Source organism: Tremella mesenterica (assembly GCF_000271645.1).
Source record: "Tremella mesenterica DSM 1558 unplaced genomic scaffold TREMEscaffold_15, whole genome shotgun sequence".
Taxonomy (NCBI): Eukaryota; Fungi; Basidiomycota; class Tremellomycetes; order Tremellales; family Tremellaceae; genus Tremella; species Tremella mesenterica.
Window position 1 is genome coordinate 290,242 of NW_006711239.1, and position 13,659 is coordinate 303,900.

The 13,659-nt window shown below is 46.6% G+C and overlaps 5 protein-coding genes across 5 annotated transcripts; 2 read left to right on the forward strand and 3 right to left on the reverse strand.

Moving 5' to 3' along the window:
• Window positions 1-2,533: 2,533 nt before the first annotated feature.
• TREMEDRAFT_65609 (uncharacterized protein) lies at window positions 2,534-3,590 on the reverse strand (the record flags this gene model as incomplete). Its single annotated transcript, XM_007007727.1, has 4 exons — window positions 2,534-2,584; window positions 2,715-2,841; window positions 2,935-3,017; window positions 3,249-3,590. 4 exons carry the CDS (start codon window positions 3,588-3,590, stop codon window positions 2,534-2,536), a joined length of 603 nt encoding a protein of 200 aa, XP_007007789.1.
• Window positions 3,591-5,083: 1,493 nt separating this feature from the next.
• On the forward strand, window positions 5,084-5,715 carry TREMEDRAFT_65610 (uncharacterized protein; the record flags this gene model as incomplete). Its single annotated transcript, XM_007007728.1, has 2 exons — window positions 5,084-5,142; window positions 5,472-5,715. 2 exons carry the CDS (start codon window positions 5,084-5,086, stop codon window positions 5,713-5,715), a joined length of 303 nt encoding a protein of 100 aa, XP_007007790.1.
• A 670-nt stretch (window positions 5,716-6,385) lies between these two features.
• TREMEDRAFT_65611 (uncharacterized protein) lies at window positions 6,386-7,237 on the reverse strand (the record flags this gene model as incomplete). Its single annotated transcript, XM_007007729.1, has 1 exon — window positions 6,386-7,237. The coding sequence occupies one exon, from the start codon at window positions 7,235-7,237 to the stop codon at window positions 6,386-6,388; it is 852 nt and encodes a 283-aa protein (XP_007007791.1).
• Window positions 7,238-7,886: 649 nt separating this feature from the next.
• Window positions 7,887-8,687, reverse strand: TREMEDRAFT_65612 (uncharacterized protein; the record flags this gene model as incomplete). Its single annotated transcript, XM_007007730.1, has 1 exon — window positions 7,887-8,687. The coding sequence occupies one exon, from the start codon at window positions 8,685-8,687 to the stop codon at window positions 7,887-7,889; it is 801 nt and encodes a 266-aa protein (XP_007007792.1).
• A 742-nt stretch (window positions 8,688-9,429) lies between these two features.
• TREMEDRAFT_40986 (uncharacterized protein) lies at window positions 9,430-13,567 on the forward strand. Its single transcript, XM_007007664.1, has 10 exons — window positions 9,430-10,002; window positions 10,104-10,202; window positions 10,446-10,646; window positions 10,689-10,770; window positions 10,922-11,224; window positions 11,367-11,447; window positions 11,505-12,245; window positions 12,468-12,727; window positions 12,918-13,086; window positions 13,181-13,567. Exons 1-10 carry the CDS (start codon window positions 9,469-9,471, stop codon window positions 13,480-13,482), a joined length of 2,772 nt encoding a protein of 923 aa, XP_007007726.1. The 5' UTR covers window positions 9,430-9,468; the 3' UTR covers window positions 13,483-13,567.
• The last annotated feature ends 92 nt before the right edge of the window (window positions 13,568-13,659 follow it).

The following is a 13,659-nucleotide window of genomic DNA, read 5'->3' on the forward strand; positions in this document are numbered from 1 at the left end:
GAGAGCAGATGTACTCACGAAGGCTTTAGGTGGACCAGTACATTCGGTGAATATGTCAGTGATACGAGTAGAACCACCGAAGAAAAAAAAACATTGCTTCAGTATACGTGACATTAGATGATGAAGAAATCATCGATTACAATCATTCTGATTTCGAGGATCTAGGAGATCTATCAGGTGTTACAGAGAGCGAAGTAGTACCAGAGAGAGAAGTGTGGGTAGAAGGAACTTCAGAGAAACCCTCCAAAGCAAAAGAGACCACCGAAGGAAAAGTTCTCGTGAGCCAAAATGTTAAATTTTCAGGTGTACCTAAGAATGTGAGTAATTCTAAGATAGGTCAGAAGCCATCGGTATAACCTAGAATTGTTAGAGAAATGAAAGAGAAGGGACAGAAGAGAAGGGAAGGCTGACTACATGGGGAGAAGAGAGAGAAAACTATGTATTTCCCGTCTCTTCATCACGACCCCTCATCTCATAGTCTAGGACGTCTCTTATCGCCCCTTCCCAAGCCTCCATCTCGTGGAGTAGATCAAATAAAGGGGACGAGGCCCCTTGTCCACCACGAGAAGCGGACGCCAAAAGATACCGAGAGTACAAAATGGATGACACCAACATCCAGAGATAAAATGTCAACTTTGGAGAGAATTCGAGAAATCAGTCTAGATAATGACAGATTCAATAAACAGCGTACCTTTTCTCTCGGACTCCCTCCACAGACCAACCAGGAGAAACCCATGACGAGACATAATGATAATTCTTATAAAAATAAAAGTTTTTTGGTGGGTGGTGATTCTATGAGATATTGTCAGCCAGGACCACAAAGGAAATTCATCGATTCTTGGAATTCTACCACTAAACCTGAAGTTTTAAGAAGTAGACAGGATAGAAGGAGGTTCAGACAGTCAGAAATGAGTGATAAAAGTGGAGAAAGGTGAAAGGTGGACATACCGTTAATTGGAGGTGAAAGTGATGAAGTAAAAGGAAAGATAGAGAAGAGTGAGTCGTCAGTAGTGAGCGGTAACTATGTGTCAGAGCGGAGCCCGACAGTGCGGGGCCCCACCAAAATTCATTTCACGATTTCACCTACCACTACTACCACACACATAACACTCAATATTTCATCATTACTACCTTCTACATCATCACAAACCTCGCCATTGCCATCAATAAATTGTCCGGGACTACTGCAGAGTCGTGCATTGTCCCGTGGAGGAGTGTTAGCCGATAGAATTGGGCCAGGACGGCCGAACCGCCGTTAGAGTATTACCCCTTCCGTCAAATATTTCTCCGTGCAACTTATCCTCTGAACTCTATTCGATCGTCTCTGGATTACTGTGTTGAGAGAAATGTGATAAGTATAGAGACATGTAGAATTGATGCATGCTCTTTTTCCCCTCTGTATTATCATCTAATTATCAGCAAACACTCTTGGACACAGTCGGAGAAGTGTCAGGATTGTTTGCTGATAATCAGATGATGATACAGAGGGAAAGAAGAGCATGCATCAAGTTGGAGTTGGTAATGAGATGGTATAGAAGCACCCTACTGTAAGGAAGGACTGATTTGCACCACTTCAGAGGGCTCATCATTTGACAATGGCAATTTGCTCTGTTAGGGAACCAGCCGGAGACGGACCCCTCCGGAGCTGCACGGATCCAATTAGACCTGACCAGAGATGTTCCACTCCGGAGTGGTCTGACTCCTTCAGCAGACCCTGCCAGAGAAAAAGCAGGTTGCTGATGAGTTTATGAGGTAAGATTGGCTAGATGAAATTGTTTCCATATGCTTTGAACAAGCACATCCATCTGCAGTGATTTTCCATGAGATTGACATGGTCTGTAAGCAATTTGTCAATGTTCAAACACCAATCATCAGCCCATGTCTTGCCCTGACAATACCAAACTTGAAGCAACCATTGAGATTGTCCTGCTTACACAATGCTCAGAGCCGACTAAGATAGACAACTGGGAGGTTTGGCTACTGAATTGTCATTGAGAAGAAGAGTAGTTTGGGAAAACTAGGATGGATAACTCAAGGGCGTGTGGATTACTCTGGGTGTGTCACGACCCTGCAACCTCAGTCGTGACATCAGGTTATAACCGGATCGCAATCATAGGGCTGATTGCGATATTGTGCCTTTTAGCGCAGTGGCATAAGATGTCACATGCATGGCCAGTGTATGGCCTGGTGCTGGTTAACCAGGTCTTAACAGGGTGGGTCCGGACCCCTCCAGAGTGGCATGTTTCTCTGGCTGGGTCCCAAAGGGGTAGTTTGAACCATGCCACTCCGGAGTGGTCCCTCTCCGGCTGGGTCCTTAACATGCTCCTCCACAAGACATGCAATCCAAGAAATCTCTGGCTGGGTCTGTTGGAGGGTCCAGACAGCTCCGGAGCGGCAAGTCTCCGGCTGGGTTGCTAACAATTGTATCTCACCACTGGATCTCAAGAATCATTCAGGTCTATCAGATCTTCCACATCAATAGGTTTGTCCCCTACGAGGCCTTTACAGCCATAGCACAAGCACCACAGACTATCTACAATGTCCGGTCCCCACAAGCACCATGCACCTCCGGAGGTGACCAAACCTACTCACAGCAACCCTGAGAGAGCAATGGTGAAAGTTTCAAAGTGACGAAAGATATAATTTATGGTGTTAGTCATGTCCTGTCCTCCATATAGTCTAGGAAGCACGCTTCGCTCACATATGACACTCACATTGAAGGCCGAACATGTTATATGCCATGTCTGGCAAGTGTATGGAGACCTACTCCCTGCCTTCCCCGTTTGTACCACTGTGTCCAAGTACAGTACGTGACAATATTGCATGCATTCAGGGTGGTATCTTGTCACATATATTGAATTCATTCCCCCCAAGACATAATGTACCATGCACACTCTGTTTGAGAGACAGTTCTCCAGACAGGAATGGACACACATGTGTTCAGCTCCGGAGTGGAACACCTGCTGGGTCTGACCAGGATCATGCAGCTCTGGAGGTGTCTGTCTCCCGCGGTGTCCCTACCATCATGGCTTCCGTCCGTCCGTCACGTAACGCATGCATGCATGCATCCTTCTCCTTCCAGTTCCATCGAGTTTGACAATCCCCTTTTACCCTGTGACACTTTATTCCATGTATGGAGTGATTTCTTCTGGGGGAAAGTCCGGATGAGGAGTGGCCGTGATATAATCTACGCTCCACTCCTCGCACTGATGTCTAGGACCATCTCTGGGGAAAAGATTGATGCTCACGAGACCGCTCAGTCTTCCCTTGACAGGATAACCAGCACTTGAGGAATTGAAAACTTGGGGTGAATGACCCCAAAGTTGAACAGCTCCAGAGCATTTCCAAAGGAAGGTTTCATCACTGCTACTCTTACTAAACTTAAACTCATAATAACTTCGTTCCTTAAACGTGTCTGGATTGATTCTTCTTGCTTGCAGCCAAGATCTCTGAGCTGCCAGAAGGCTTTGTTTCAGTCTTTCTCGAGCTTCACCTAAAACCCATGGTGTTATCTGCTTTTGCTTGTCCCAAAACTCAGTATCATTTATGGTTGCGAGGAAGGCCATTTGGTAGGCCGTTTCAAGATCCATAGTAGGAAGAGATAATGTTCTATGTATAACCTTCGACTCACATAGGACATGAGTAATTGTACTCCTCTGCAACATTGCTCTCTTCAATCGTAAACTCACACTCCCTAGTAACCTTGAAGGTTCTTCTGTAAACAGGGTGAATGTAACGGTACTGGAAACACGATGACTAGGTCGCAGGTTGGGTCGAACTCGATGGAAGTCTCGTGGAAATCTATGGGTCTCTGGTGCTATGTGATGGATCGTGTCTCCTCTGCAATCGATGTAGCCAAAGAATGATATTGAAGAATCAGCAAAGTTGGTACTTTGCTGATTGTACTATATAATGTCTACAGGTATCCGTGTCCTCCTCTTTTCCTACTGCATGCGTCTATGTACATACTCGGACAGGTGAAAAACCGCTTTTGAGCAAACCCAGTGGGGAAATCTCGAAGAGGGAAAACCCGTCCCTACCTACTGCAGCACTGCCTCCAACTCCCGCTGTTCTCTATCCTAATCCGTCGAACTCGATAGAGTCCTCTCAATTCGTTGTTACCCCGTAACAGTGAAGTCAGAGATCTGTGTGACATCGAAACCAAGAGCCTCAGGTGAACAATGGCTTAGCAGATATGATTCAGCCTCCTGTTGAAATTCTCCGCAGAGATCAAAAACAAGATATCCTTTGAACCAGTGATCAAGACTAGGTAAAAGGTTTCCAAGGGGCTGTGAGGTCTCAGTGCCCTCCCATGAAAAATGTGTGAAAAGCTCAGGGATGGTGAAGGGTGCAGGAGGTGTACCCCAAGGCAAGTAGGCGATAGCATGTTGGTGTCCGTCTGGGAGGGGAACCTGCGTAGAATTAAACATAGTACAGATAATAAATGTGTTTAGTTGGAAAGAAAATGGATGAGAAGGGGGACAGACACAACCTCAAGACTAGATATAGTATTTTGTTGCAGAGGGGTGATGGGAAAAGTTGAACCGGACATACGGGCGCCACACACTCGGACGACGATTTCTAAAATCCGTCTCGTGTTTTGGCCCGTTTCCAACCCCATACACACTTTTCAAGTGAAAGGAAAGACTATAGCTGACCAAGACTTGAGAACTGGGACACCCCACGTACTTCGCCTCAGTGCGTACAAGGGGAATCGATCCGCCCACCCGATACGGTCGGGTCTCGATGTCCGAACCGTCCCGTCTTTTTAGTTCTCCTGCTCATTGCCCGTTGGACTTTATGCGATAGAATCAGGTTTGCTGCATGATAGTGGAATATGAGAAGTATAGAGGCATGAAGATCTGATGCATGCTCCATTTCCCTCTGCATTGTTATCTTCGCCAGCAAACTTTATGCACATCCACTTAGGCTACATGTATCTCCTCACCTGACGCTCTAGTCAAAAAAGTTCCATGGTCAACCAGCTGAGGGGTCCAACCTGTTGTGTCATGTGTGACCATAACACTAGAGAATTGGCCAGGCAGTTGTTTTAACCCCTCTCCTTTCCTTTCCCATACCCAGCATGACCAATGACCATCCAAAACAACAGATGATGCACTGTCTGAGTGATGCTCTGGGGAAGTATCACATATGAGGTTTGCAAAGCAAAATGACATGTTTGGGTACTGTCCCCAAGCTTTCTCAGCCTGTATTGAATCATGTGACAAGAGCTGCAAGCTCTCTGTCATTGCATGTTCACCTATGATATTTTTTATCTCACTTTTTCTCTTCACCCAATCTTCCTTGGATAACGCCTTCTCAAAAGCCTGGCTCATGGTCTGCACAGGTAGTGCAAAGTGAACTTGATATGACCGCTCTGTGGTATTGAGCTCCATCTCTGTGGTATTGAGCCCAGGGTTAGTGTCCCATGATGCCACAACACAGACAGACACTACTGCTGCCATTGGCAGAGTGTCATGGGGTTGTAACATTGAGGATGATGACACTACATATTTGCATTTCAGGATATCAAGATCCCTCAGATCGAAATCTTCTGCAATTTGCCTGGATTTCCCTTTCAAACCTCAAAAAGCTCCCGTCGGACAGCCTGTTCTAGAGGCGGTGGCAAACCAAAGCCTGCGGAGCCAATCAGAAGCCCGGATATCCATGCCTTTCCTAGCCGCAAATCAGATTGCGTCTGAAAGAGACTGTTGAGCTGATCGTACCGGGTACATTTTCTGGCATCGTTCGGTCCTGTCAAGGTTCTTTCATCGTCTGAAGGGGTAGTAATCTCGGGACTCGAGGGCGGGGAAGGGGAAAAGTCAGGAATGGTTATACGAGACATGAAGTTTGATGTCAAATCTTACAACTTTGTGGAAAGTATAGGAAGGAGAAAGTGAGACTGAAGCGGACACTGAGGGGGAAGGGAAAGTAGGATGCTTGTGGGGGAAGGGGACTCCGTGGGTAGGGGGTGGAGGTGGGTGCAAGGTGGAGGGACGGTTGAAAGGATGTCGAATTGGTAACCTGGAGGATACGCGTCATGGGAAATAGTCTGGACTCTTCCAAAGTGAAGTCATAGTCAGGATACCGCAGTTTCAAGAATCAAGATACAGTAGACAAGGGGAAGATACATAGAAAGAGGGGGACCGGCGACATTTGTGAGATTATTGCTCTCATCATCTCAAAATCGCACGGATTGTGTCATGACCGGGTAGCGAGCCTTCGATCACGAACCTGCCTAAAAGGCTCTATATCAATTACACCAGTGAGAGCTTATCTCGTTCTACATGAGTATTAGTCCTGATAGAATGAGACTATGTATTTCGTATTCATAATTTTCACAAGAAACGCAAATTCAGAACTTCAGGACCTGTCAATCACCCAATCATTCAAAGACATCCCATGATTGTTCAAGTCCTCTCCCTTCAGGCAATCCAGTGGATACCACTCCCTCCCATTTGCTGTTGATCCCTTTCCGAAGACTCACTCGGGTGTTGACTGGAACAAGCTCTTGAGCCATTCCCTCTGTCCATAGCCAGCCTATATAAGAACCCTCCACATCTACTTCCTTTTCTCCCACTAGAGTCACCTGGAAAGATGCACCAATTAAAGCACTGTCTTCATCTTGCAATGCCAATCGCCACTTCATGTCTAATCCTAGTCCTTCCACTTCAGGGTACAGTAATGCCGTTCCTAGTACCGACTTGCACTTCAATCCTTCTCTTTTTCCCAACATCTCCTCAATTGGTTCTGACAAATCACGAGTGATACCTTCTTCTGTTGCCTCTGCCCAATTTCGAGTAGGAAGTGCAAGGGAGAAATGATACTCTGATTCCCTATATGATCTTTCAGGTCCAGTAGTTTGAAGATCATTACGGAATAGGGCCAGTCTTGTTTCAACATTTACTGAGCAAATGATGTAGGGCTTTTGGTTCAGGTGGGGTACTACCTTCAGATCACACGGCTGGGGAGTGATGGTGAAGGTAGAAAATGGGATTGTACCGGGAGGTGCTTCGAGGTGATGTTCCATGATGATTTTTGTAAGACTTGAGTCCACTAATTCCTTGAGGTTCAAAGTGAGCTTTTGACTGGTGGGTGGGTCAATGAGGGGAAACAATCCCACTGAACCTTCAGTCAGGTAGTGACAAAAGCTCTGCTCAAGGGAGCCTTCCCAACTCGCTCGAAATTGTATGCAAGCAAGCCTAGTTGGGTCATCAGTGTTGGTTGAGCTAGCCATGATGACTTATGTCTGTAGGGAGATCCAAGAGGATTTGAGAATTTGAGAATGTTGATAAGGAGAGATATATTTAAAAGCTCGCATTGGGCTTGTTTCGCGAATCGGTTGATCAGGTGAAAGGAGCTGATTATTGTATCCGAGTCGAGAACTTCAAGCGATTTTTTTTCATAAGAATACAGAAAGGAGATACGATCGGTTACTATCATATGAGATCGAGAAGACCTTTTGGAGGCGGAAACGACACCGTTTGCCCCACGAAATTAGAGGTCGCTTACTTCTCCGAATGTACGCTGAGCGGGGTGGAATGCAATGTCGGAAGATGATGTCGTTGAGGGGGATGATTTGAGGACCATGAAAATGGAAAGCATTGCCTCAAATCAAACAAAATCAGTACAGGAGGATTCCCCCTCTAGTATAGTTGATAAAGTTGTGTACTTATAACAGCTGGTGCTATCTCTACAGAAGGTAATCAAGGAGGGCGGAATCTAGTCGAGAGAACCAAAGGGAGGTTGTGGACCAAGTCAGCTTGGAATTGAGTGCATGACAAGTATACGAGTACTTCCGTGTGGCACCTGGCCTGTACTGGACATATCTTTCTCACTGCATTCTGGGTATAAAGATATCAGAAGACAGCAAGTCATGAGATAGATTATTCCTCATCGTATTCTCCTGTCTTGAAACTACCAGAAATGTATCTGACATCCCCATCCTCATATTGCCACCCTTCAAATCGTCCGCCATTCCTGTCACTGCTATCATCACTGTCATTCAAAGTCATAGACACCTCCACGGAGAACCGTGTCCTATTCACATCCTGATCGGGCCATACCGAGTTAGATTTGGTCCAATCCGGATAGTCATCTTTAGCATCTTCACCATCACTCCTTTCCTTGTCTTCCCCTTCACTCCTTTCATTCAATCTGGTGTCATCATTTGCATCAACCACTGATCCCTTGTCTTGTAACACTTCATCCGACGATTGTGGCGGACTGCTCCGGTCAAACTCAGGAGTCATCATTCCCGAATCATCTGGACAGCTCTCCTTCTTGGACGCATCTGACATCGGTTCGATTTGCCTTTGAGCTGGATCCAGAGCAGACAGTTTGGTGGTCAGGGTAGCCGTGATTTTGTATGTCACTTGTTTTCCTCCGTATCTGTGATATTGGATCCGGTAGTTAGATGAACCTGATGGGAACTTTAGATCAAGTTGTGCCACCGTGGGTGCTGGTGTTCCTTCGGAATCGTTGGGCGAGGGAGGGGGGGAATCCGAGGAATACTTTTTGGTCCAATGTACAGATAGCAAACCAATATCTGGTGCCGGTATGGGACGTTCATCATCTTCATATCCAGTTTCTTCATACCTTTCATTTCCAAATGTGTTATAAAGGGTTGAGCGCACTGTAGATTGGATTTGGGCCAACCCTTCAGACAGAAGATCAAATGGGGACATGATGATGTTATTGGAAGCTGAAATGAGGAAGACGGTAAGTACTCTTTGATTGTACTTATATGCGCGTGGAAGGGTCATGAGCCTGGGGTTCGAGAATGGCACGGGGTCATGAGCCAAAAGGAGGATTGTGGACAGGGACAAAAGAAATGTCATCAAAACGTGATGACACTGTTAAGGGATGATCAAAGATTGATGGTGTGATAAGACATACATATGTATGACACTCTTGAAGCCACTTCTCCGCTCTGCTCCTTTGAATGCGCGGGATGAAGCACTGTGCCATGACGAGTATCTTGGTAGTGGGGTAACCTCAAAAGGAGTGACAGTAGATGACGGTGATTCGAAACCCAAAGAGCTTCATTGACGCTCACTTGGCTCTGATTCTGGGAGTTTTCAGGCTGAGAAGGGCTCAGCTTGATCAACTTGCCAGTGGATCCTGACAAACACATCTGACAATGTTCCGTGCGATCTATCTGGTAGAGGTTGGCCGGAGGAGCGGAAGCAAATTCTCAACTATGACGTCGTCTCTCGTCTTTCTCGTCTCCCTCTGTCTTTCTACTCTTACTCACTTCTCCAACGAACCTATACAAAGGCCTAGATGTTTCGACCCAGACCTATCCTCCTGCGACCCCTTCATATCTCGCGTCTTTCACCTCGTCATCATCCACTCCATTCTCCCTTTCGTGTTGTATCCACCCTCATAGCGGACCAAGTTTCCCTCGAACCTCCTGATGAGACCAAACGTCGCTATGCATCATTCTACATATCAAACGTCTTTCCCATGCGTATCGCCTACTGGGACCCTCGACCGGTATGGGCCACTCTTCGTGAAGAGACTTTGATGGAACGTCTTCACGATATTTCGTCAAAAGTCAAGGGTCATGGGTTTAAAGTGGAATCGTGGGAGGTAGCGAGGAAAGATGGTGGTGTTTTCCTTCATTTCTCTTATCTCCCACCTTCATCGACCCATATCGAACATGAAGAAGAGAGTGAGATCGGTAGACTTACAGGATTACCAGAAAGTAGTGGGGATCCGTATAGTCCTGGTAAACTCTTTTTGGAACAATTGGTAGAGAGTGCGAACAAACATGGTGGAATGCCGAGTTGGATAGGACAATGGTGGGCAAATTCAATGTATGGTCAGAAAGGTGTAGCGGGACATACAATTTACACCGCTGAAGCTGGAAAGGTCCGAAGTGTCGTCGAAGAAGAAGAACGGGGGGTTGTGAAGACCGGCGAGAGTGGGTTGAACGGAGTTCAGACTGCTGGTGGCGGACGAAGGGCTTGGGTTGTGAAAGGGAGACAATGGACAGAGGTGGGTGAAGTCGTCATTTGTTCTGTCACGTGTGTTCGTGTCCCGTGACCTTAGAGAGCCATGCTCAAAGTTTACACAACAAAGCCGACGCTAATGGAAAGGACATGAACCGCTTTCCCTCTCAACGCCTTAGAGTCGAGTTTGATGGACCGGACGTATCTCAAGAAATGCTGTATACATTGTTTAGACCATATGGGAGAGTATGGGATATTCAACCTCCCTCACCTGTCCCAGCCGGTTCATTACGTTTTGCTACCGTCAGCTATTCAAATTTGACCCCTGCTACCGTGGCCATGAACTGTGTGAGCTTTTATCTGTTGCCCTAATGTCCCCGTACCTTCATTCCTCCTCCCAGATTCTCACATTCCCACGAGTTATCGGCTACCCACGTGGTCTTGGGCGAATGTGCAAGGAAACGTGTCAGGAGCAAGGGCTGAAATCAGTTACATGGGTACTCCACCCCCACTAACACTGGCGACCACACACTAAGGGCATCCGGATCAGACCCATCAATCCCTCTATCCCGTCTGAGGATATACTACGAACGTCCACTCAAGGCTCACGCAGTACGAGATTGGATCAGTGGACATCCTCGGATAGCCTTGCCGGTCATCGCTTTCCTCATCGGAACATTGAGCTATACCGTGAGCTTTCTTTCCAACCCCCGACGATGGACTGATCAGCAGTTCTTTGACCCTATCAGAGCATTCTTTGTTAGAAGTAAATTGGAAGGAGTGTGGGACTTGGAGAAATATTCCGTGATTAAATGTGAGCATTTCTTCTTGACTAACTAACCCCTCTCGCCCACTGCCTCTAGAAAAGGCTCCGTCTTGTACTTCGACCATTGGCGCTGCTCTTGGAACCTTGGGATAAGACAATCAAGAAGATGCAGGCCATTCGTTCTTCAGCTGATCACTAGACCTCCGTTCCAAACTGTCCCTCTCTTCACTTGGCTTCCGTTCGTCACCTCCTTCCCTCCCCGACGCAATAGGTAAAGACGCCTGGCAGGATCGAGTAGAGGCTGAGAAAAGTGTCCAGAGATGGTTGGCAGAATATCCCAGTACTTTCATTACTATCACCGGACCTTCGGGAAGCGGGAAAATGAGTCTCGTCACTAGAGTGTTGGGTAAAGCCGAGAAGCCAAATTTGGTGATTGATTGTGGTGAGATTGCCAAGGGTAAATCGGATGGAGCGGTAGTCAGTGCTTTGGCCGACCAGACGGGTACGTCGCGTTCACTCACAAACTTCTGTACCCCTTGTCCTCCTCTCTGCCGTCATTGCCAGGAATTTCGGCGATTCGTTCGGCTGCTCGCATGAATCTTGGCATCCGGTTGTCATGATGGGCGAATCGCGCTGACGATCAGGATACTACCCCGTCTTCTCCTTCTTGTCTTCGTTGAACGGTCTGATAGATCTCGCTTCTGTCGGTCTTATTGGTCAGAAAGGTCAGTCCTTCATCTGCTTCTGCTTTTATCGCCATGGAAACTGTAGCTAATCGATAGCCGGTTTTTCAACACCCGTAGACCAACAACTCCGTCAAATGCTAGAAATTGTCGGTGGAGCACTCAAGGACGTTTCTTCCAAAGCCAGAGAAGATCATGCCCGGTCTGTCCAATATAAACGCGAACAAGAGCTGGTCGCTGCGGATCACGCACGTCGAAGGGAGATGATCATCCGTGGAGGATGGCATGACGGTCGACTGGACTGCATAGCGGGTAATGGACCCATTGCAGAGTTAGGTATGGGGATCGAACCTTTCTCTGAATCCGACTTGATCTCCACCCCATTCTCACCTTCCACCACCGGGAACCCCACAGCAAGCGAGAATCCAATTACCCCAAGCACAGACCTCAAATCGGAGGGTACAGGGGATATGGACATCGATGCGGAATCTGAATTCATACGAACTTTGCCTATCGTAGTATTGAAGAATTTCTCACAGAAAACGGCCAAAGGGGATTTATGGAGTGTTTTAGCGGAATGGGGCGCTAGTTTGGTGGATGGAAGAGTAGCGCATGTCATAGTGGTCACAGAATCAGCTCCTGCGTTGAAATCTTTGACAAAGGCTCTTCCGGCCAAACCATTGAATGGAGTAGGGTTAGCGGATGCGGACGAGGAGAATTCTTTGAAGTATGTGGAAGAGAAATTGAAATCTGGTATCAAAGGTGATGGAGAGGTTTCTCAAGAGTCTTCCTCCTCTCTTTCTAAAGTCAACTCTAAAACTGGACCGAAAACGAAAACAAGTCCCAATGAATCCTCAGGATGGTCATCACCTTCTGTTATAGGTTCCGAACTTTTATCTTATGTCGGTGTCGGTGTTAAATCTTCATCAATCGAAACCAAACCAACATCATCTGTTGATTCAACCTCCAACATTCATTCTGATCGATCAGATCCAGCATCAAGTATTCCGTCAAAGATCGATATGACAAACGTAGACGTAGGAAAGATGAGTACGACAAAAGTCGGTTCAACAAGTGGTCTCTCACTTGAAGATGAAGAACAAATCAAAAAGCTAGGAGGAAGAATGGTCGAACTTGAAACCCTTGTATATAAAGTCAGAACTGGATCAAATATCAAATTGGCTGTGGAAGATATAGTTCTTCGACATGTGGTAGAATTAAGGAAAGCGGCTTTTGGGGATGATGAAAATGATGCTAAAGGTTTACCTTGGAATAGGAGTCAAGCCTGGAAAGTTGTTAATGAGTTGGCAAAGTCCGGCGAGGTGAGTCTTTCTGTTGTTTCACTCTCTATCACTCCCTTTTATTCAATCATACAACACACTCCGTCACGCTTGGTAGTGGATTTCATCCTCACATGCACTCCCTGGACCTCCTGTTACATCTGCGCCGCTCATAATCGAAAGAGCAGGGGCGCCGGAGCACCATGGAGAAGGAAAACCAATTGACTTTTAGTTGTCATACGCTAGTCTACTTCAAAACTTTCCTTTCAAAGGAGCTGAATCAGCTTTGAAAGCGATGGAGGAACACGAGTTGGTTTCTATTGGGTATGTGGATGGAAGGGCGGATGTGGTAAGACCTGGAAAACCTGTTTTCCGTTATGCATTTGAAGCTTTGGTCAATGGTGAGTTTTTCCATACTCCCCCTTCCCCCTCTCCCTCCGCACCCCATCCCTGGTTTGCCCACCTGATGGCTATACGGAGTCAAACTGACTTCAGACCCTACATTCCGCGCATCATGTCAGATAGACTATAACACAGCTCTCATCTCCACAGCTCAATCAACTATCAAATCATGCGAAGAAGAACTTCTCACTCTGAAGGACATAGTCTCGGGGGGTGAAGATAAACTAGGTCTTTCGTCTGGGTTCATGGGTTTAGGATCAGGTTCAGCTGTTAAAGAGAGAGCTAGATGGTTGTTGGAAAAGATGGGTAAAAGTGTGGAACAATTGAAAGTGTGGGAAGCGGAGAATGGGGAGATGATAAAGGTTTTAGAAGGTAAGATGGGGAGGGTCAAGTGAGATTGGAACCCCTTGCTCTATTGAAGACATGTATGATCTATCTCTCTTTTTTGTTGATTGATATGCACTTCTCACATGGGTCTTCCTGGTGACGTTTGAGACTTGTTCAAAATGGCTTAATAGCGATTCCCGTCCAGCGTCAGTCTAGGAGGATATCATCGCGGGCCTATCAGATCG